This window comes from Leuciscus leuciscus (assembly GCF_965113295.1).
Source record: "Leuciscus leuciscus genome assembly, chromosome: 1".
NCBI lineage: Eukaryota > Metazoa > Chordata > Actinopteri > Cypriniformes > Leuciscidae > Leuciscus > Leuciscus leuciscus.
Genome location: NC_138725.1, coordinates 61006142 through 61028612, shown reverse-complemented (window position 1 = coordinate 61028612; position 22471 = coordinate 61006142). Strand labels below are relative to the sequence as shown.

Here is a 22471-nt window from a genome sequence, read left to right as displayed (position 1 = left end):
TTAATGTTATAAAGTGTCAGTTTTCAGATTTATGGCAATTGTTTTTTTTTACAGGATTAAAACATTAAATGCCATTTTGACGCTATTTAATGTGGTGTGACAGATCATTTTCCGTGTTCTGCACCGTCATGTCCGCACAGCTTTCAAAAGTATACTCAACCGCACGGATGGACACCTTCGCAGTATAATTGCTTTTTAGGGCCCGTTCACGTCGCATCTGTTGCGTGCTCAACTTCGTCATTTTAAACATAGACATGCAACAAGTGCTATCACAATAGAGAGCAAAGGCATTGTGACGCGCTCGTTTTTTTCAGGCCATTTTCTCATTAACAAGTTTTTTATGATAGGCAGCAACCATTAAAATTATATTTTGACAAGGATTTGGAGGATTTTATCATAAAACAATCACTTTTTCATTAAGGCCTAATTTTTTTTCAAATTGAATGTTTCCAAAAACTCAAATTGCGTTTCTGGGTCAAAAATTCTAAATGATGGACCAGTTCACATGTTTTATTGACCTGTGTTGACCTATTGAACCTTTTTTAATTATCTTATCTTTATAGGACATGGATATAGCCGAAACAACAGGCGATTCCCCCCTCAATGTAAGTGATTCAGACAGAAATACTGGATCCATGGACAACTTTATTCATCAGGATGTTAGCCTTCACCGAGCCACTCTGCCAAGATCCACTGATGCACAAAACAGCGAAGAAACCTGTCGGATTAACAACCACTCCTTGCCAAACCTCAACTTGGACACCTCTGCTAATGTAGAAGCTTTTGAAGACTCTGATATCATAGCCCTCCTTACTGGGACTAGCCTGGCAAGCCCTTTAGATCCTCTGCTAGAGGAAGCCATGCTTGATGAGATTGGACTAATGGATTTGGCCCTGGAAGAACTTGAAGAGCAAAACCAAGCAGATTCTGACTCTGGTTTATCCCTGGACTATAGCCAAAGCCCTACCTCCACTACTGGATCTGAATCTTCCAGTTCCTCATCATCTTCATGCTCTTCATCACCCTCCAGCCCAACCCCTATGATACCCGAGGAAGGTGCTGTGGGCTACACCCATATCAAGGAAGAGGAAGAGGATGGAGCTGTGGGTGGCTTCATGCCAGAACAAACCAAAATGTGTCAGTCAAGTTTTTTGGAAGCCAGGCAGTTCCACCGTCTTCCTTGGCTCGAGCACATCGGACACGATCATACCTACAACCAACCTCAAAGCCAGAAGAAACCTCCAAAAGATCCCTTCGATGAGTCGAAAGAGAAAGTGCTGGAGCATCTGTCCAGCCGGGATGAGAAACACGCAAAGTCGTTGAATATCCCGTTCTCCAACGAACGCATCGTAAACTTGCCTGTTGAGGAATTCAATCGTTTGCTAGCAAAATATCATCTCAATGAGGCTCAGCTCTCGCTCATCAGAGACATTCGCCGCAGGGGTAAAAACAAATTGGCTGCTCAGAACTGTCGTCGAAGGAAGCTAAATGTCCTAGTGGGATTGGAGCGTAATGTGGATAGCCTGCGACGCCTCCGGGTCAGACTGCTTAGGGAAAAATCAGAGATCTTGAGCTCCATCAGGGAGATTAAGCAGCTTCTTAATAGCCTGTATCAAGAGGTGTATGAGAGACTAAGGGAGGAACAGGGACTGCTCTACACAGACAACAACTTTACGTTGCAGCAAGACTGCACCAGCCCTGTAACATCCCAACGCAGATCAGATTCACACTCCAGACGCAAACTTAGCAAGAGACAAAAACGCAAGAAGTGAGGAGGACTCTTCAATGAGCTGATGTTGATTAGTTCTACATGCTGGTTTTCCACAGTTCAAAGGGATTTTACACCAAGTAGGGTATTTTTACCCAAGAGATCATCCTTGAAGATGTCATATACTGTGTAACCACCTAATACAACTTGACTGAACTTCAAGTTACACAAGGTTTTGATGTTAATTTAAAGGGCAATGTGTGTTTCCAATGTGCGTTTAAATATACTCTAAAAACAGACTGTAAAGGGCAGCAAACGTGCAGTTTGTGTCTGAGTCTAGCCAGAGAAAGCACTCAACGCTGTAGCCTATGTCACATGTAAAGCGGGCGTTTCTGAAAGGCACAACAGCAAATAACAGACTGTTTATAAGGGCCACAGAGAGGGTTCCTCCTTTCCAGCAACCCATCACTGACTCGCATGAGATTACAGCAAACAACAATCAATTCCCAATGGAGAAAATCTAGTTTTTCCTCGCTCGATTTCACTTGGATGTCACAATAGGGAAGAAAAGAGTATCGCAACATTCATGCGGACATTAAGAACCAAACTAGGAATATCGTAAATTGTTCCCAAAAAAAACAGTACAATAATCCTGTGTTAGAATGGCAAATTGTGTTTGGAATTATGCTTGGAATCCAAGTATTGATAATGCGTTTTAAATATTGCTTACTGGTTTGATAAGTGTTGGTTTGCCATCTCATTATAGGGAACGCCATACAATGAATGTACATTTAGTTTTGAGCTCGGTTAACACTAACTAGATAACAAGGCTGTAAAGTTTAAGGATTTTTGACCCACCATGTTTTGAGTGAACTGGAATTCTGTCCTTGAGTTTGTGTGGTTTATTTTAAATTGTATTGCTTTAACTGTGATGAAATGTCAAAATACAGAACTGGTATTTGATTTCATTAATATTTTGAAATGCCTTGTAAATAATTTAAACCTTTTTATATAAAATTGTTTATGTAGCTTGTGATTCATATTTTGCAGTGAATTTATGTTCTTGGTGACAAGCTCTTTTGTTTTAATTAAAAGCCATTCATGGTCCTGAATTTTCAATTTCTTTTCTGTAAAATAGGACCTTAATATAACAAAAGTACATTTTTAAACACCATTTCTTAAAATAATCATAGATCAAAAAACAGAATTAATACAAAAGTTTAGTTTAATGAACAAATAATCATCTCCCCCTTGAAAAAGTGAAAATGAAAGAAAGTAACATGCTTTAAACAGTACACTTTAAAAGAGAAAACAGACAATCAGAGAGTAATATAATGCAGTCACATTACTGATTGTGTACAACTAAAAGCACTTCAGGCTTCTCTGGTACGCAGCAAAAGAGTATGCCACTATTAATACCATATTTAGCGAAAAATGTATCCAGTGATCCAAGCACTATTTTAACCAACGCCAAAACATTTTGAAGAGCTTCATTACATTTTAAAATGAACATTACCAATACTAACATGTTTATGCTGGTGCAAAAGTGGTACTAAGAGACCTGATCTGTAGCATGGTAATGTTGGTGAGCTTTTTTTACCTTCACTACACATTTACGTTCATGAAAAAAAAGAAAAAGAAAAAGATGCATTAAAGCTGTGTAGTACATTCTAATTCTTGAGCACCGCCAAAGAAGAGAGTAAAACAGCAAAGTGTCCAACCTTTCATCAATGTTTTCTTAAGTATTCTGAGCCAGGTCTGGCACTCCTTGTTATCAGCCTATAAAACTTGAAAGATCAATCTGAGAAGCTGGAATCTAAAGAGCATATTTCCTCTTCACACAGTAATGCAACTGATAAAATACACTGACAGCTAATAGTTAAAAATAAAGATGTTTATATATAAGATTATGGGAAATGGAGTTTACTAAGCTGACTAGAATTGATCAAAAAACCTATTTGTGAATATACACATACATAGGTATATATATATATATCCATCCTTCCATATGCAGCTTATATCCTCAAGTGGCGAACGAATAAAAGACCAGAATACTGTATACATGATGAATACAAATTCAAAAATACTGCTAAAACAGCAAGACCGCACTACACAGCAATGTGCTCACTAATAAGGTGACAACAGTTTTGGTAAATGTATTTACACAACAAATGACTTGAAGAGCAAGTCTCAAAAAAATGAGATGGAAAGGAAAAAGAGAAGGCCAAAGAAATTAGGTCATACTGCCCTGCGAAGACAAAACACAGTAACTGCACACAATCATAACTGAGTTGAGCAAAAAACTAGGCCTAGATTAAGAGAAAGCTACACACTGATATCAAATCACAATTTACTCAAACTTTATATCCATTGTTTTTTTCAGTTATAGTGTTGCATACTTACTATGTTTTAACTTTGGGCAGCATTTTACACAGTGACACGTTCTGATTTAGACATTAAATGTCCTTCAAATCGCTTGTCAGAAAAATACAGAGCATGAGGATGTGCACATATAGGATCCATCGCATTAAGCATATACATAATCAGACGTTCACCACCGGGAACGACAACTGAGCAACTACAGCAGCATATACACCCCATTTCCCATAATCAAACAAAAAAGAAAGAGAAAGAGAAGCAAAGAGGAAATACAGTAATCCTGTGTTTCTTACGGGGGGTCAGTATTCTGACTAAAATCACTTTTGATGACTCCACGTCTGCATATCATGCTCTGAATATACTCTTGAATCCGATTTTATGGCATTGAGTGTAAGAGTTTTTGTCTCTGTTCCCCCACTTCTAAACTTCCCATGTCCCCCCGCCCCACCAAGCCCACCCTAACTAGTATTGACTTGCCACCTTTCTTTTTCCCCCCTGCAAGCCTAGTTCTTATCGTCTTTCTTCTCTTCTTCCTCAGAGGGGTAAGAGTGCCATGTCAGTCGCTCTTCGTAGAATGAGATGACCACCTGTGGGCACTTCACATTGGCCTCTTTGGCTGGAACGAGATCTGCCTCGTCAGAGTTTTTCCTGTAGAGAACAGGCAGAGGGGAATACAATTAAATAAGCACTTGAGATAATGTAATTTAGCCCATCATACAGAATGGGTTAAAAAGACAGGCATCTAGTCTTTGGCTCAGCCTGCTTAAGGCTATGTTTACACAAGTGCGTTTTCGTTTTAAACTTTCGCTATGGTTACGCCTGGCGTCCACACTACACGGGGGTTTTCCACCCACGAAAATGGAGATGGAGAAATGGAGACTTTTGGAAATGCTGCTTTTAGTTTGAAAACTCTGTGGTTGCGTTTTTTACAGCAGACCAAAACAGACTTTTGAAAACGAAAAAGCTCCTTGATCGGGTCTTCTGGATCACTGCATATCCTTCCCTGATTCGTCAAGCCCCATATCCCATGAGCAAGATTATTAGAGCATTCGGCAACTGTTTACACTCGTACGCACATGGCCAGTGTGCATGAAAGGTCATGTGACATCCGTTTTCGGTCGTGTATTGTGGATGGAGATCTTTTCTGAAACGCAGTGGAAACACCAGTATGGAGGATTGTTTTCATTTTAAAACCGGTGTGTTAAAACTAAAAACGCACTAGTGTGGACATATGAATTAATTAAGGCATTTATATAGCGCTTTCATATGTACTACTGTACACCCAAAGCGCTTTACAATCACATCAGGGGATCTCTCCTCAAACACCACCAGTGTGCAGCATCCACTTGGATGATGCGACGGCAGCCACAGTACAAAAAGCAAACGCTATACTTTTTCAGCGTTTACTTTTTTTGTTTAACAGTTCTATATAATATCATATTAGATATGACTGCTAAACAGAGACCGTAAACTATTGAAGATGGAGAATGCAAGCGCTGTGTGATCAGGCATCTGTTTGTTTGACCAAAGGTGGGAAGTTTTCATTATTTTCAAAACTAATTTGAGACTTTAATGGAGCTGAAATTACTAGGGATGCACCAATAGGATTTTGGGATTTTTTTGGGGTGCTGATACAAATTAACAAACACTTATTTGCCGATTCCGACACCGATATTGGTCACTTTTATATTTATATTATCTACAGGGTTCGTACACATTTTTACCATTAAATTTCCATGACTTTTCCAAGACTTTTCCATGACTTAAAGGTAAATATTCATGACATAGTTTTCCATAAAACATCTGTGTATACATGTTAATTAACTCCTTGGGGGCGGGTAACGTTAGTAGCGGATGAAAAATCGAAATGTGCTTGAAGAGCTCTTTTCCAAAATGCGATAAACGCCATAAAAAAAATAAATAAAAAAAACGAGATTGTTAACAGATCATTAGAAGTCCTCAAAATTAGTCAAACTAATCTTATATTCTCTCTCTCTCTCTCAATTTTAATTGTTTATTAATAAACAAGTATTTTCTGTTTCGACTGCAAAGACGAAGTTGACTGACTCGCGATCTTCTTAGTAGTGAACACTGAACACGCCGGAGAGAAATGCACATTTCATACGGATTAGGCTACATCGTTTTATTTTGTTTTGAATTGTTCTGTTTAAAAGTAGATATTTCTGTAGATAATAGATATAGGCCTATTTCAGTTTTGTTTAGGTCTGTGAGGCGAGTAGGCTACCTTTTACGCTGAGTTTCGGTTCATGGATGATCCAGTTCACTCCAGCGCCTCTGTGTCGTGATTATCTATTTTCTGCTATTTACTTTTTATTTAGGCTATTAAGCAATTGGTTAATGAAACATTTTAAAATCAAGATACAATTAATACAAAACGAAATTCGTTTAGGAAGGCTTTGTGCTTTCTGTTTGAGGTCTCTGTGTAAGTTTTAAAGACTTTTAGTGCCGCTCTCAGAGGACTCATTACCGTAATGGAGAACGGTCACGTAACATTGTTTTTTTCCTCATAAATGTGAACACGGAAAATAAAAGACCAAATAAATTTTTTAAAAGAAAAAAATCATATATATTTTACATGTTTAACAAAGAGGCAAAAAGTCATAAACAAAAATCAGAAAATTTGTCGATATTTTTTTCTTTTTCACACAGCATTTGGTGTAGCCTACAGTTCAAATTTAAATGTTGGCGTTCAACTTTGCGTTTTAAAAATAGCCTACTTACAACAACCCTTCATTTTTCGTTTTTCATTTGGGGGTTAAAGGAAAAACGAGTGGACACAAAAGAACACGGACCTTTTGGACAGAAAGAATACATGAAAGCCAGGGTTCCTTATTAAATTCATAAAAGAAACAATACAGGGATAGCCTACTCTCAAAGAAATGCCACAATCAAGGGAGAAACATGAAGAAACTTATAGCCTATGTGCCGTTCGCATAAGGGTCTTTCCCTGACATTAATACTTGGATAAGACATTAATAATAATAATTTGTAGGGCGGTGGGTGAGATATAAACCTACTAACGTCCTCCGTTGCCATGATTTTTGGAATGACTGATCGAAAAAAAAAAAAAAAGTTTTAGTCGGTTAATGGAAACACCATCCTTTTGCAATAGTTATTTATCGATATTTAGAAGAAAAAAAAAGTTTTGCTCAAATCTGTAATGGAAAGGCACATACGAAGCTATATGAAAATGCAAAGCAGCTTATTTTAATTTGAAGCACTGAGCTGATGACAGCAACACAAGAGCCACACAGGTGTGGCTGCTTAGTCGCTGTCCTCAGTGCCGTAGAAAAGCGCTGAATGAGTTCCCCTTCATGTCCGTTTCAGCGCTTTTCTGCGGCACTGAGGACAGCGACTAAAACTAGATGGGCCAAAAGAAATGGGTCCCCTTTCATGTCCGTTTCAGCGCTTTTAGTTAATGGAAACGCGTCATTTCGCCTCTGACGCGCGTAAATTTCTAGACACGTCAGGCGCGAATTTGACGCGCTATTCGCGTCCGGTGTGAACGCACAGTAAAACGAAAAAAGTATTGCAATTTGTTTCCCCAATTTTATTAATTAAACAAATTCAAGTACACAGATATTTTGAAAAACAAATTTCCATGACTTTTCCAAAACTTTGAGTTTATTCATTTTCCAAAACTTTTCCAGGCCTGGAAATTGCCATTTTAAAAATCCATGACTTTTCCAGGTTTTTCATGACCGTACGAACCCTGTATCTAATTTGATAATAGATGTGTTTTTTTTTGTTTTTTTTTACTTTGCTGATTCAAAACAATATGCATTAAGTTATACTAGCTAGTCTATTGCTGCATCAAATAATTTCTAATGAACAAGGATTGGATCCATTTAACATTCAGCAGGCCAACATAAATACAACAGAACAAAGATATATATTAAATAAACTGTTTTTATGTAGGTTTAACAGTTTTCAGGTTCAGAAATAAAGTAAACAATTGTAAAATATGTGCATATTCTTCACTGCATATTCTAAATTAAAGGTGCATTGTGTAATATTTAGGAGGATTTGTTGACAAATGCAATATCATATACATAACTATGTTTTCAGTGGTGAATAAAGACCTTGCTTAAGGAACCGTTGTTGTTTTTTTACCTTAGAATGAGCCATTTCTATCTACATACACCACGAGTCCCCTTACATTGAAATGCGCCGACATGTTTCTACAGTAGCCCTAAACGGACAAACACGTTTCGTCACAATGTTGTTCTTCGTGCAAAGAAGCTAGCTAAAGTCAGCGAATAAAACACTGACAATGATGAACAAGTAACAATAATATTCACAATAACAGTTTATTTTGAACTGAATAGTTAAGAAACCTAATTTCTTTATCTTTGTAAAGAAACCTCATTGCTTAACTGGCTACTCTCTGCTGTCTCAGACGACGACATTTTTTCCTGTCGGCCACCGTAACTTCTATTGGTTGCAATTCGCAACCTCACCACTAGATGCTGCTAAAAAATACACAGTGCACCTTTAAATACATATATTATTATATTGAGACGTAGCTAAATTCTACTGTACAACAGTAATATATTTCTGTCACAATTACTTGAAATAAAACAACTTTTATTTTGACGGGTTGCTGACATTCCTTGTACAGTAAATTCAGTTTTATGACTGGAATTCGCGATTCCGACCACGTTTTCCGCATCGCAGAAATCATAGGGCCCTATTCATATTAATACTTACGAAAGTTATAAAAGTTATTTAGTGAAGAGTAGTGAGCGTTTTTTGTCGTTTGTTTGATTAACACTAAAAGACAGACAGCAGCACAGCAGGAATATTAGATTAAACCATCGGTTTGTTATATCAGCCTTCTTCATGCTATTGCCGATATGCCGATGGTTGTAAATTGATCACAAATCGGCCGATACATCGGTGCATCTCTAGAAATTACACACTTCACATTTTTTAAATCGTAATATTTACATACCATTTCATTAGAAACATGAGCTCGCCGCTGGAATCTGTGGCTCCAATGATGCGCTCTGGGTCTAACCCCCGTGAAAAGCCTCTCGGCTTGTCTTGCTGCAAAACATTAGGAAATCATTTATTATTCATATGCAGTAAAAGTTTCTTCCAAGTAGTCTTCCATACAGGATTTTTTCTTCTTTCTAATCAGCATGTCTTTATGCGTGGTTTGGATCAAACTTTTTAGCAAAAAGGTTTTGCTAAGATTGTCTTGCTAAAACTAAATTCACAGCTAAAGTTTTATGTATCCTAAATGCACAAAATTAAATAATGGTTTCATACTTTCTAATAAGACAATTTCAGATTGGAATTGATTCTCAAAAATATTCTGTTTATAAATAAGATACATTTTTTTCATTAATCACGTCTCAAAAGGTATTTGATAAGCAGCAAACTAAATAAATGCATAATAAAAATCAACTCTTGGACATAAATTTCCCAAAGTTGAATAAACAGCTAAAAGCACACGACAGATGCATAAATGTAAGTATGAGCACAGTTTTATGTATAAAAAGTAATAATGTGCATCAAACAAGCAATGGGGGTGCGACCAAAATTGTGTTAAGAGGTTGCAGTGGCGTGACCACAATGTTTCCCAACATCAAATGGAAAACGAAATAAAAGCAGAATTAAACTGTGCTACTCATTTGTGCTTCACAGACCGTTTACCAGTTCGGACCAAAAATAGGTCAGCTACTCGTGCGGCGATCTCAATCACGCAACACCATTACTACGCAGCGCTAGCAGATACAGTGAAGAAAGCCATTGAATTTGCTACAGAATTAACATTGCAGCGAGGTCTGGTCGGAAGCATTTAGATTTGGTAAAGAGTTCTCTGGTATAAACCATGGATATCAGATCATACAGTGCTGACGTGCAAACCAGGAGAAACATTGTGTCACGAATGAACAAGTTAAAGAAGGCTTTAAGTCCACAAATCGGCAACATTCACCATGGATTTAATGTAGTAACACTAACTGTAACCATGGTATTACGGCAGAAATATTCAAATGTTTACAAGTACTACACATCTTTTTCCAGCACTTCAAAACTCTAATATTGTCATATTTAAATGTTATTTTTAATGTGATGACCAAAACATTATTTGTTCATCCTTTAAAGATTGTCCTTATTTATAAAAGTCAAAATTTCAAGATGTAGGAAACCTCACACTTATTTTAAAATAAATACAACATTAAATTACCATTGTAACCAGTAGTTGGCTGCAGATTATTGGCTTATTAGCTATTAATTATAACTCCATTCTATTAATTCAAAAGCAAAACAAGTTAAAAAAAATATATAAGACATTATGAATGATAATTAATTTAATCAACACCTAAACTCAAGCCCAGGGCTTTATTGTCAGCCCTGCAGTGCTACCAAATACTTTCTGTAGAACTTATGGCGCTTTTCCACTGCATGGTACGGTACGGCTTGGTTCGGTACGGCACGCTTTGGCGCTTTTCCACTGCATGGTACGGTACGGCACGGCTCACTTTAAATGGTACCACCTCTGTTGAGGTTCCAAGCGTACCGTACCGATACTAAAATGTGACGTGAAAACACTGCAGATCACTGATTGGTCAGACAGAATCATCACTACCAGCGTCATTGTATTTACGACACGAGACACTAAACCCGCTAGATTTACCGTATTTTCCGCACTATAAGGCGCACTTAAAAGCCTTTAATTTTTTCAAAAAACGACAGTGCGCCTTATAATCCGGAGCGCCTTATATATGGATCTGGCGCCTTATATTAATGTCTGTAAAACAACCGCTGACTTAAACCTTTTGTTTATACTTTCGCCTGGCACCGGAGCGCGAGCCTCCGCTGACTGCGCGCGCCCCTCCCCAAACAGACGAGGCATTTATACTTGACGCAACTGTTTTGTTTTAGACTGAACACCAGACCATACAACTGATTTAGACGCGCAAACTGGGTGCCGGTGTGATGAGATGTACTAATATCCGTCTGCTCGGACGGAGGCGCGCGCGCTGTCACAATGACGTCATTTTGCCGCGCGCGCGCCTCCGCATCCGAAGATGCACGACTTTGAGCCGAATCTGCCCGAGCAGACGGATATTAGTTTTTTATTACCTTCGCGCTCATGCGGACGCGTCGAGTATAAACAAGGTTTTACAGCTCAGCCACTTGTTTTTTTCATATTTTTTTGCAAGTGGTAGATCTTGGTTTACATTTGGACTTTGGATGTGATCTTAGGCTTGAAAAGGTTGGTGACCACTGCATAACGCAAACCCAGTCAAACGTTTGACTGCAGTATCTTCTATTCTATGCGCCTTATAATCCGGTGCGCCCTATATATGAAAACAGTTCTAAAATAGGCCATTCATTGAAGGTGCGCCTTATAATCCGGTGCGCCTTATAGTGCGGAAAATAGCCAATAGATAACAGCCAACACTGTAGCGCCTGTTTTAAAAGTATTTGCTTAAAAAAAAAAAAAAAAAAGTATAAACTTCAAAAAAGAAATGGCTGAATCGTGGTCAGTGGACGAGGTGGAGACGTTCCTCTCGTTGGTTGCCGAGGAGCGGATGGGGAAACACGGAATGAAAAATTCGCATTTAATATGATGATGTCATGGCAGTAGAGACGGCAACTATAACGATCAGTCCCACCCACTTTGAAGCGGTACTAACTGCAACCGAGCTAAAGCGAACCAAACCGTGCCGTACCGAGCCGATTCGTACCACGCAGTGGAAAAGCGAAGCGAGCCGAACCGTTCCGCGCCGAGTCGAACCGTACCGAGCCGAACCATGCAGTGGAAAAGCGCCAAAAGTGATGCTGCAGCCCTCAAATATTAGTCTGGACTGGAGCCCTGTGAACCTAAAATAAAACTGCACATTATAATTTCTGTACGTTAAGTCTATTACTGACAAATGCCTTGGTAATAAATAAAGTAAAAATGTAAATAACTACACTGCAGGTTGATTTAAGGTGTGCCCCTAAATTTTCTGCTTGAGCTCTTAAAAATGAAGTAAGGGGCAACAGTAAAAAAAAAAGAAAAGTTAGTCTGGAGCCCTGCATAGTCTATTCTGTTCTACCTCACTTTCATAATGAACCAAAAATATTAATCAAACTCATAATAACAAAAAAATGTCTATAACATTGTTTTGCTCCATTGCTTTGGCAAGTATCTGTCAAACAAACTTAAATCGAATGTGTGATATGGCTTTGTGCCCTCATCAAATCGCAAAAGACTGAATTAAACAAGTATATAGTCTGTTTGTGGTGCGTGTTTTTAAAGCAAAGTGTGCACTTTGCTCATGCGTCAGTGTGTCATCTGGTGTTTTACGTGTCTCAGAACGGCTTAGTTCACAGTGAATGAATGCAGTGAACTCCATTGCTGCATGTGCTGAGAGTTTACACGGGCACCAGTTATTTATTTTCACAATTGCATAATTTCCAACATTTTTATGGGAAGATTACAGCATTTCACTAGATTTGTAATGTAAACCTGTTTTCACAGAAACTGCATTTTCAACCGAAATAAAAGCTCAACTGCAGTTTCCATCCAAATAAAAGCTTGAGGGTTTATCTCTTGTAGGTATAGAAATTAGGACAAAAGTATTGTAATTTCCCTACTGTTGCTTAAAGTAAAATAATATACATGTGAAATCATTTATTTTACAGTGCCTATGTTACAATATATGGCTATTACTGTCAAAGGAATAAATAATAATAATAATAATAAAAAATTATTACTATTGCTATATTCTAATTGTTTGGCTTCCTAAAAACACCCGTGTGAATGTTAAGTAGACTGAGACACTATCAAAAAAAAGAAAGAAAAAAAAGGTTTGAGTCCCCTTTAAAGTTCAGGTACAAGTCAGTTCACAGACTTTGTCTTTGTTTAATTTGCACACTGAACATGGGTTGGAGCTCTTAATTCTGAACTCTCAAAGTGCACTAGATTGTAAGTGCCCTAACAAGGGCCGAGGTCCACCCCCTATAGTCTCATAAAATCCTGTAGCAAACACTGCATATGCCAATTTGTATACAAAATTAGTTTAGAAACAACATTTGTAAACCAAAAAGTCTATAAAAGATTGTTCATTAAATGGAATGATTAAGTCTAACCTCATCTTTCCTCTTTTTAGGCCGGCTGTCTTCTCCACCATCTGTGTCAGATTCTCCTTTCCTCTTTCCGCTAGACTCTTTCTTCTCATCGCTCACAGGTTTATGTTTTAGCATGTACTCTGCAATGAGATCAGGACAGTCCAGGTTGTCCTCTGGTTCCCATGTGTTGTCTTCTCTAAAGAAAAGGAAATAATTTCTCAATCAATTGACAGATTTGAATGCCATCTTTTTCTTTGGAGGAAGGGCTGCTCCACTAACCGAAACCAAAAGTACATATTTATTAGAAAACCTTTTTTTCTTCCCGAGTTTTTTATATAATGATAAAATTGCCCAACACGTTTGCTAGGAATCCAGTTCCATGCCTTACATGAATGCATTTTAGTGTAAATCTAGCTGATATTAGTAACTTACTCTGAGAAGCCCTTCCATTTAAGCAGGAACTCCACTCTGCCCTTCACCACCCGTCTGTCCAGGACTTTCTCCACCACATATTCTTCCTCTTCCTCTACAACCTCCTCCACCTTCTTCTTGTTCAGCTTCTTTCCAGCGGTGGCCGCCAGCTTCTCGTCTGTGGAGAAAGAAGAGGGCAGAAAAGAGGGTCAGTCTTTTCTGTGGGAAAAAAATCTTAAGAGTTCAAACAGTTAAAATATGATGCAAGTTGAACTTGAAACAGACACTATGGGGCTGAGCAGAACAAATACAAACAGTGATACTTCAATGGCAGTGGGTCGTGCGCAGAGAGGAAGAGAAATTATTTGAAAGGTAGGCCAAGGTCAAAAAAGTCTGTCTACCAACATTAGACAAATCTTGCTGTATAGAGCAGTGTCAAAATTAGAGACATTTTGACTGCAGTATAAAACCGCAGCTCTTACTGATAAAATTATTGCTATTGAGACCTAGATCAGTGACTAAAATCATTCAGAATAGTTATCAAAAGATGTTTTAGGGTTTCAGATTCATTGTCCAGCAATTAGATAATCTAAATTAGTAAAATAGTCAGATACTAACCCTCATGTCATCTGATTTATATAACAGTGTAACAGACACACCTTAAAGGGATAGTTCTCCCAAAAATGAAAATTCTGTATGAATTTCTTCTGCTGGACACAAAAGAGGATATTTTGAAGAATGTCTGTAACTTAACAGTACTATGGAAGTCAATGGGGTCCATTAACTGTTTGGTTACCTATATTCTTCAAAATATCCTCTTTGGTGTTCAGCAGAAGAAAGAAATTCATACAGGTTTAGAACAACATGAGGGTGAGTGAGTACATGACATAAGTCTCATTTTTGGGTGAACTATTCCTTTAAGCTGTTCAAACTTTCACTTGTTAAGAATCAGCATAATCACAATGTTAGCATCACAATCCAAGCAGGGCAGAAACCAGTTTGAACTAGAACCATAACCACTTGACACTCCTTTCACAACTTCTCAGGGTTAATAAACGACCAATTAATCAAAAGACATTGGAATCAAATATTTGGGGGTCAGTAAGCTTTTTTTTTTCATTATTGTTTTTGAAAGAAGTCTCTTAAGCGCATCAAGGCTGCATTTATTTAATTAAAATACATAAAAATGTTGTGAAATATTACATTTTTTCTATCGTAATATATTTTAAAATGTAATTTCTTCCTGTGATGGCAAAGCTGAATTTACAGCATCATTTCTCAAGTCTTCAAGTCACATGATTCTTCAGAAATTATTTTAATATGATGATTTGATGCTTAAGAAAAAATGTATTGTTATTATCAATGTTGAAAACAGTTGTGCTGCTTTCATATTTTTTTGAGAACATTGATAATGTCTTCAGGATTATTTGATGAATAGGAAGCTTACAAAACAGCATTTATTTGTAATAGAAATCTTTTGCAACATTACAAATTTCTTTACTGACTATTTTGATCAATTTAATCAATCATTGCTGAAAGCATGGATTTCTTTAAACAAATAAAATAAAAACTTACTGACCTCAAACTCTTGAACAGTAATGCATATTTTGTGAAAATTATAATGAAAATGTAATTCGTCATCATTAAACCACTAATATCTTGATTATATCAGTATCGGAGGCAATTCAACTCCATAAATATCAACATCCATTACACGGTTGAATACACCACAGTAGTTAACAGCTAATGTGGAGAACAAATGCCCAACTAATCAACCACAAATAAGGGTAATGCAGCCTAAAACTTCAGTAACATTTTACAATTTGGTCTCATTTGTTATGTATTAGTCAATGCATTAGCCATGAACAGCACTTATAAATCCTTATCCTTGTTAAAAAAATTGAACTAGTTAGTTAGTTCACAGTGCATTAACTAATGTTAACAGATACAACTTGCCAGTTAGAATACTACAATTAAATTAGAAATAAACTTGTTTTTAAAAAAGGTTACGAACAAATGAGACCTTAATGTAAAATGCTTCCAAAATGTCTTCACTTTGAAATGCTCATTCTGTCTTTTGTGCACCAGACCAGAATCACACCTCTGACCTTATAAATCACCAGCAGAAGCACCTCTATTAGTCAGTGACAAATAATGGATGACATGGCAGATGAAACAGTGGTCATGAAAACAGACAGTTACCAACAACCCGTGATTCAATAATAATAAAAAAATAATTTCAAGGCTTGTTTATAAGACAGAAACAACGTCTGGAAATAAACCCTCCTTCCCACACATTTGAAAGAAAAATAGCAGTGAAGGAGAAAGTTGTGAGACACCTTCGGTGACGCTGGGCGCATCACTGGCTGTCTCTGTTGGTTGGCTCATGCTCGTCATGAAGGGGGGAGGCTCTGCGGAACCTTCCGGTTCCTTGTCAACGTCAACAGTGCTGAACAGAGTGAAAGTGTGAATTAGACGGGATGAGGGGGGGTCAGGTGATATCAGGGAAAGAACAACAAGGCAGGAAATTAAATTATACAGCACTGTGGATAACAGTTTGCTGGCTCTAACAAATACAGCATTTGGTAGTGCACAGCTTCCTCTGAACTGCTTTGCAATTTAAAAAAACAAACATTTATTACAGGTATGCATTTTGGGTTAATCTTACAAAAACGCATCCAGGTCAGACTGAAAATGTCTTGCGTAATGAAACCTATTTTTAGGACGCTTAGGTTTTTTGTTAGGGCTGAACGATTAATTGCATTTGCGATAATATCGCGATATGATGAAATGCGATTTTTTAAACCGCAAAGCTGCGATTATAGTCTGGTCACGTGACACGCGAGAGTAAACCAGTCTGATTTACAGATGAAGCATCAACTTGGCACGCGACATATACTATTTTTTACAGTCTATGGACACATATAGACCTGGCTACAGGAAATAACAGTTTATGTTTAATTTATGTTATATTGTGTTATAGATTCTCTCCAACGATTCTGTATTGTATATGTCTGAGCTTAGTTTTAAACACAGACGTGTACGACGCGCGTGCTTTATAAACAACCGTATTCTGCTTGCTTCTAATTCCTCTGTCTCTCACACACACACACACACACACGACACCACTCGAACCTTACGAGAAATAATCTTTAATAAAGTTCGGAAAAGTTGAAGCGAGTTACAAGGACATTCAGGCTTCATTGCGCAAGATATGAGATACGCGCGGTCTGCGTGATGTTACTTCAGTAAGTTAGTGCGCGGTCTCGCCCGCCGGTATTTTACTAACAAATGTTCTACGAAGGCATCATATGTCTTGGAATGCAGTTGGCTTATATATTAAAAATATGAAAATCACCGACAGAAGCTGCTTTCAATTTCAAATACTCACGTGCGTTTTGCGAAGAGCATTTGAGCATGCGGCAGTGAGCGAGTCTACGTGGTTAAATGTACGTTTACATCTCAAAATGCTTTTATGACGCGAATTTACCGGTAATGTGACACAGTCAGTTATTAAACAAACAGGACAAACCACATCTTATAATTTCAAAAGAGATGAACACGTTCAGACAGCCTACTCTTAAATACTGAAAGCACTCTTTGTTTATTGCTTGTAATATTTTTTTCCCTCTTTGTTATTTGTTTTGAAGCTATATTTGTTAAAATTATTAACATGTAATTGCATTAATTTAGTTTTTTTATGTGTAATTATTATAAGTAGGCCTAATTATAATTATGTAATTAAATATTTTAAGTTTTATTAATAAGATCAATTAAAGAAAAAAAATGTATCGGCTCATGAGGTGCCTAAAGATTCCCTTCCCTATTTTACAATGATTTATTGCTTGTTTTTGTTGAAAAATAGAAAAGATAAAGAGCTTAAAAAATAATCGCATATTAAATCGCAATCGCAATATTGGTAAAAAAAAAAATCGCAATTAGATTATTTTCCAAAATCGTCCAGCCCTATTTTTTGTGATATTTTTATTAGGGCTGGGTTAAAAATATTGATTTCACAATTTTCCTTCATTCTCATTTTGATTAGCCAATATCGATTCTTAAATCCAAATAATCGATCTTTTAGGCCAAAATTTCGTTCATTTTGAACAAATCTTTAATATGACTCAGGAACAATGAGTTGCCTCAGAGTGATTCGTTCCTTTTGTGTTGACCGTGCATTGATCACATGCCATAGATTCTGTACAGGAAACAGAAATGATTATTTCACCTCTTAAGTTGAGTCGTATGTTCTTTTGTCACGTAACTGCTATATTGGATAAAAAAAAAAAAGGTAAATTCCCAGCCTTCCTTATAAAAGCCCATAGCTAAATATTTTACAGTTACGTGCATTGATGCATTTTTGGACTCAAATTGCCAATCATTTATAAATTAGTCACGATGGTTATTTTCCATAACTCGTGATGAACGGATGACTCGTACGGTGTACTAATCATTTCTGTTTCCGGTACAGCTTAGCTTCAGCCTATGGGGATGTGACGCGACAAAAGAGCGATCGACTCTGATAGGGAGGTAAGGTGAACTAACATACTGCATAGCCTGAAGACCCAGCTAAGCAATGAATTAATCATTTCTGTTTCTCAGAACTTGGATGAGATATATGCGGATAAATGTGTTCAACATTTGAGTAAGTTGATGTGCAAGTTGATGGCAATTAACATGCAGGACCTGAATTTCATTTTGGAAAATGGGAGGGAAATCCTTATATGGAGGATTTTTTATCTCACCTAAATGTTTGCTCACTCATTGCATTTTTACAATGGGGTAATTTTGTTGTTAAGAATTTACACAACGCAAGGAAGCTTGATTTCAATCTTTGAATTAAAATTGAAAAAAGTAGCTCAAATAAATACAATAGAATAAAGATACCAATAAAGAGAAAAGTTTGTGGATAGGTCTAACACTAGTATTCAGAAAGTAATCAAATGTAAAATAACACTGGGTAGTATTTTAGTCCTGACTAAATAAAAAAATAGGATATTAATCCTGATTCCTTAAAATTAAAGCTATCTTTTGTTGTTTTGAAAACAAAATTAATGACAGCCACGGCTGCTGTCACTTTAAAGGGTTAGTTCACCCAAAAATGAAAATTACCCCATGATTTACTCACCCTCAAGCCATCCTAGGTGTATATGACATTCTTCTTTCAGAATTAATCTTAATTACCCCCCCCTGAGCCGTGTGGAGGACTTTTATCATGAACGGATGCACTTTGATGGACTTCAAAACAGAAACAACCATTCACTGCATTTATAAAGCTTGGAAGAGCCAGGACATTTTTTAATATAACTCCAATTGTATTCGTCTGAAAGAAGAATGTCATACACCAAGGATGGCTTGAGGTTGAGCAAATCATGGGGTAATTTTCATTTGTGGGTGAACTATCCCTTTAAGAGCAAGTGCACGGATCCTGTGTTCATTATATTGTCACATACGTTTTATGTTTAATTAAAGGTGCAATGTGTAATATTTCTGAGGATCTATTGATAGAAATGCAATATAAGATCCATAACTATGTTTTCAGTGGTGTATAAAGACCTTACTTAAGCCTGGTTCACACGGGACGATTTTAAAATTGTCGGCCGATTTTCCAAACCTGAGAGACCCCACACACGGGGATAAAAAAAAAATCACGGGTCTAACAGTTTTGGTCGTACAGTGTGTGGTGCGCAGCCACACGGCAAAATCAACATCACATACGAACCGATTTGACTCCCGAGCAATCCCAGATCAGACGGGAAATCGCGCAAAATACCTCGAGATCAAACGTGACTTCAGAGTAAACAATCATGGCGGACGAAGAGGATGCAGTGGCAATAGTTTGTAGTTTGTTTTTAACCGAAAAAAAACGTTATCAAAAGAAAAGGCGATGATCTCTGACGTCCACCAGACTTTCTGGTGCGCCATGCCGCCGGCTGTTTTGATTATATTTCCCGGTGTTTCCTCGCCGCCTCGCTTTCTGATTGGCTACACTCCACAGTCCACAGGCTGCGTGCTCGGGGGACACCACAAACGAGAAGAAATCGGGCCAAATAAATCCAACATGTTGGATATCCCCGATTTGAGATCGGAGCGGTCCCGACGTCCTTCCGAGCAGACGAGAGCAGCCTTAACACACCACACACGGCAGGAATATCTGATCAGATTATTTTACGATAATCGGAGCATCCTTAAGATTGTCGGAAGGGGTGAATCGGGGCTAAAATCGGCCTAATTATCCTGCCGTGTGAACCAGGCTTTAATGAACCGTTATGTTTTTATTACCTTAGAATGAGTCATTTATATCTACATAACCGCGGGCACCCCCCTTCTATGAAGGTCGACATATTGTGACGTCATGTTTCTACCGTAGCCGACAGCGAACAAACAGCGCTACAGAGCACGTTTCGTCACCAACTTGAATAAGAAGCAGCAGAATACTTAGGTTGTCCCTGACTCTGCAAACGTGGAGAAAAACATGCTGTAGTACAGTTTGCTTACTCAAGCTTTAAAATAAATAAAAACACTTGTTTTTTTGAAAAGCATGACTACATTTTTCCACACAGTGCTATCAATAATCGATAAGAGAATCGTTAAAGAATCAGATCGATAAGCAGAATCGTCAGTTCTGCTAAAATTGTGAAATCTTATCAATTCCCATCCCTAGTAAAGTCAGTGAATAAAAGACTAACACAATGATTAACAATTATAAATAACAAATCGCAATAACATGTGGTTTTACTGAATAATTAAGTAAATATAATTTAATATAAAATATAATATATAGAAACCTCATTGCTTGACTTGCTACTCTCTGCTGACTCAGACGACGACGTCTTCCGATCCTACGTAGGCCACCGTAGCTTCTCCTTCGAGTTTGCAATTTGAGGGATATGCCGTGAGTTCCTGGCTGTTTGCAATCCGCAAACCTCACCACTAGACAAAAATTACACACTGCACCTTTAAGACATAACCAACTATGTTTAGAGTATACTCACCAAGACCAGAATTTTGACATAATTTTGCATGTTTTCGACTGTTAAAAGCAAAAGTGATAATCCGCAAAAAATAAATAGTTACTTGCAATAACAATAACGTTTGTGAGGCGGCTTAATCTACTCTAATGCCCACAGAGAAAACTCTCTCTCAGAGAGTGCCCGAGTACTGTATGGTTTAAAAATTACTTGAATGTTTAAACTAGTAAGACTTAAAGGGATGGTTTGGAGTAAAATCAACTTAGGGTCCTTTGCACCATGACCTCGAGCCAAACACCCCCCCTAGAAGTCTTTTTTCCCTTGGTTGAACATTATTAAAGTTAAAGCTTATTTAGAGATATCAGGCGGATGGCTTAGTGCAGTATTTGTCGAGCTCTAAGTTGTTACTAATTACCTCTAACACACTAACTAAAGTTGAAAAAGTGGAAAAGCATAATAGGACCCCTTTAATACCTTTGGTGTTTGTCAATTTGGGGTAAAATGAACTCAAATGTGACTCAATGTCATGAAGAAAAAAGAAAAAAAAAATCAACACAGCAACAGGTTGCAATGTTACAAATTTAAACCGAAATAAACGCAACAAATTCCTGGCTTGAAGTTCGTAAATGTGCATACAATATCTTGTGGCAAACGATCTGCACCAACAACTCAAAGTATGTTTTTTTTGTTGTTGTTATTAAATGTCCCTATCCCCTGTTTTACAGATGCTTTACAGAAAAACAATACACACGTGTTTTGCTTTTATGGGGCTATCAGCAAACACTCACCAGGCTGAAGCACTGATATTTCAAATTAAAATGGCGTAAAAACAGAAAAACCTAACAAATTACGGTCCAAACCAAGAGCATGGGACACTTTTTGAAAAAATGTAATCGCATTAATGTAACGTTAATCATATTTATCTTCTTAACAATTGATCGTACTTCTAAATAAAAGCAGATCATATGCATCATTTTATTTATATTTTTATAATAAACTTTGTGAGGACCAGCGCACCTCGCGCGCAGAAAAATACTCGATTCAACTTCCGACGTGCACGCGCAGACGCCTCGCCAGAATGTTCGGCCCATTTCCTTCAAGCTGCAATAGCACACAAAAAACGAACCAGTGAGGCCAAGTGTTACATTTTAAGGTAGCAATGCAACTGAGCAAACTCCATGTTGATCTCTTAAAAAAAGAAATGAAGAAAAAAAATGGGGAGAGAGTGTTCCCGAGTTCCTTTAACGCAAGGAGTGTGCGAGAAAGGCGTTTCTGTCTCGCGCGGAGATGAGTTGCTGGACAGACCCCTTTGCCGTACAATTTTAGGTCCAAAAGCTACCATGACACCAACAACGTTTAAGCTGTCCGATAAATACATGCACAAAACGTTCCAATGCACATTTTTTTTAAATTGTATAAACCCAAAAAATGGCCCTAAACCCCAAGACACGGACTAGCCTTGTGGCTAATGCTGCAGAAGCATGGTCGCTCACTTCTCCATGTTGACCTGGATCCGAGTAGAAAACTAACCAAAATATGACTAGATATTATTCAAGAGCAATTAGTTGCTTAAAGTACTCAAAACATCTGCCTGTTAATTATAAAAAATGTGTTTACAAAAATCACAGTCCTTAGTACAAACATAGCCAGTCATATAACGTTAATATGTTTCACAATCTGCATGCAGCGCCACTTACCTGTGAATTACGGAATTAAGGGCGAAATAACACCAAATAAGGTGGTTGTCTGCGGATAGAGCGGCTTTAAATGTCGACAAACGTTTGAAATCTGTCGACTGGGGAAAGAGTTTGCTATTTTATCGAGGTTCTTTGACTGCTCAGACAAAAGGGAATGCTACAGTACACGAAATCTGCCTCCAGCAACCCGCCAATTCCGACGGAAAGTACGT

The 22471-nt window shown here is 37.6% G+C and overlaps 2 protein-coding genes across 6 annotated transcripts in view; one reads left to right on the top strand and one right to left on the bottom strand.

Moving 5' to 3' along the window:
• Positions 1–3352, top strand: part of nfe2l1a (nfe2 like bZIP transcription factor 1a) — a 13672-nt gene extending 10320 nt beyond the window's left edge. Inside the window, exon 6 of the mRNA XM_082165260.1 lies at positions 564–3352. Within this exon, the coding sequence (XP_082021386.1) occupies positions 564–1772 (1209 nt within the window). The 3' untranslated portion in view covers positions 1773–3352. The remainder of the gene's footprint in view (positions 1–563) is intronic.
• Positions 2916–22471, bottom strand: cbx1a (chromobox homolog 1a (HP1 beta homolog Drosophila)). Of its 5 annotated transcripts, none has more exons than XM_082165641.1 (7): positions 22256–22471; positions 20380–20542; positions 15931–16040; positions 13613–13769; positions 13202–13376; positions 9063–9157; positions 2916–4735 (listed from the first exon to the last, which is right to left on the bottom strand). In XM_082165641.1, coding segments are annotated over exons 1-7 (846 nt in total). In that variant the 5' UTR covers positions 22257–22471; the 3' UTR covers positions 2916–4590. The 5 variants fall into 5 exon arrangements, with proteins under 5 accessions (XP_082021767.1, XP_082021768.1, XP_082021770.1 ...); XM_082165642.1 differs by having other exon boundaries at positions 20380–20548; positions 22260–22471; XM_082165644.1 differs by having other exon boundaries at positions 20380–20524; positions 22260–22471.

Bases quoted from the DNA above. Each gene is read 5' to 3' on its own strand.
- cbx1a (XM_082165641.1), bottom strand. The intron at 16,041-20,379 runs GTTTCTATATAT...CACTCTGTTCAG, and splicing joins GTAGCAAGTCAAGCAATGAG to CACTGTTGACGTTGACAAGG. The intron at 13,770-15,930 runs GTGTCTCACAAC...CTTTCTCCACAG, and splicing joins TGCGCCCAGCGTCACCGAAG to ACGAGAAGCTGGCGGCCACC.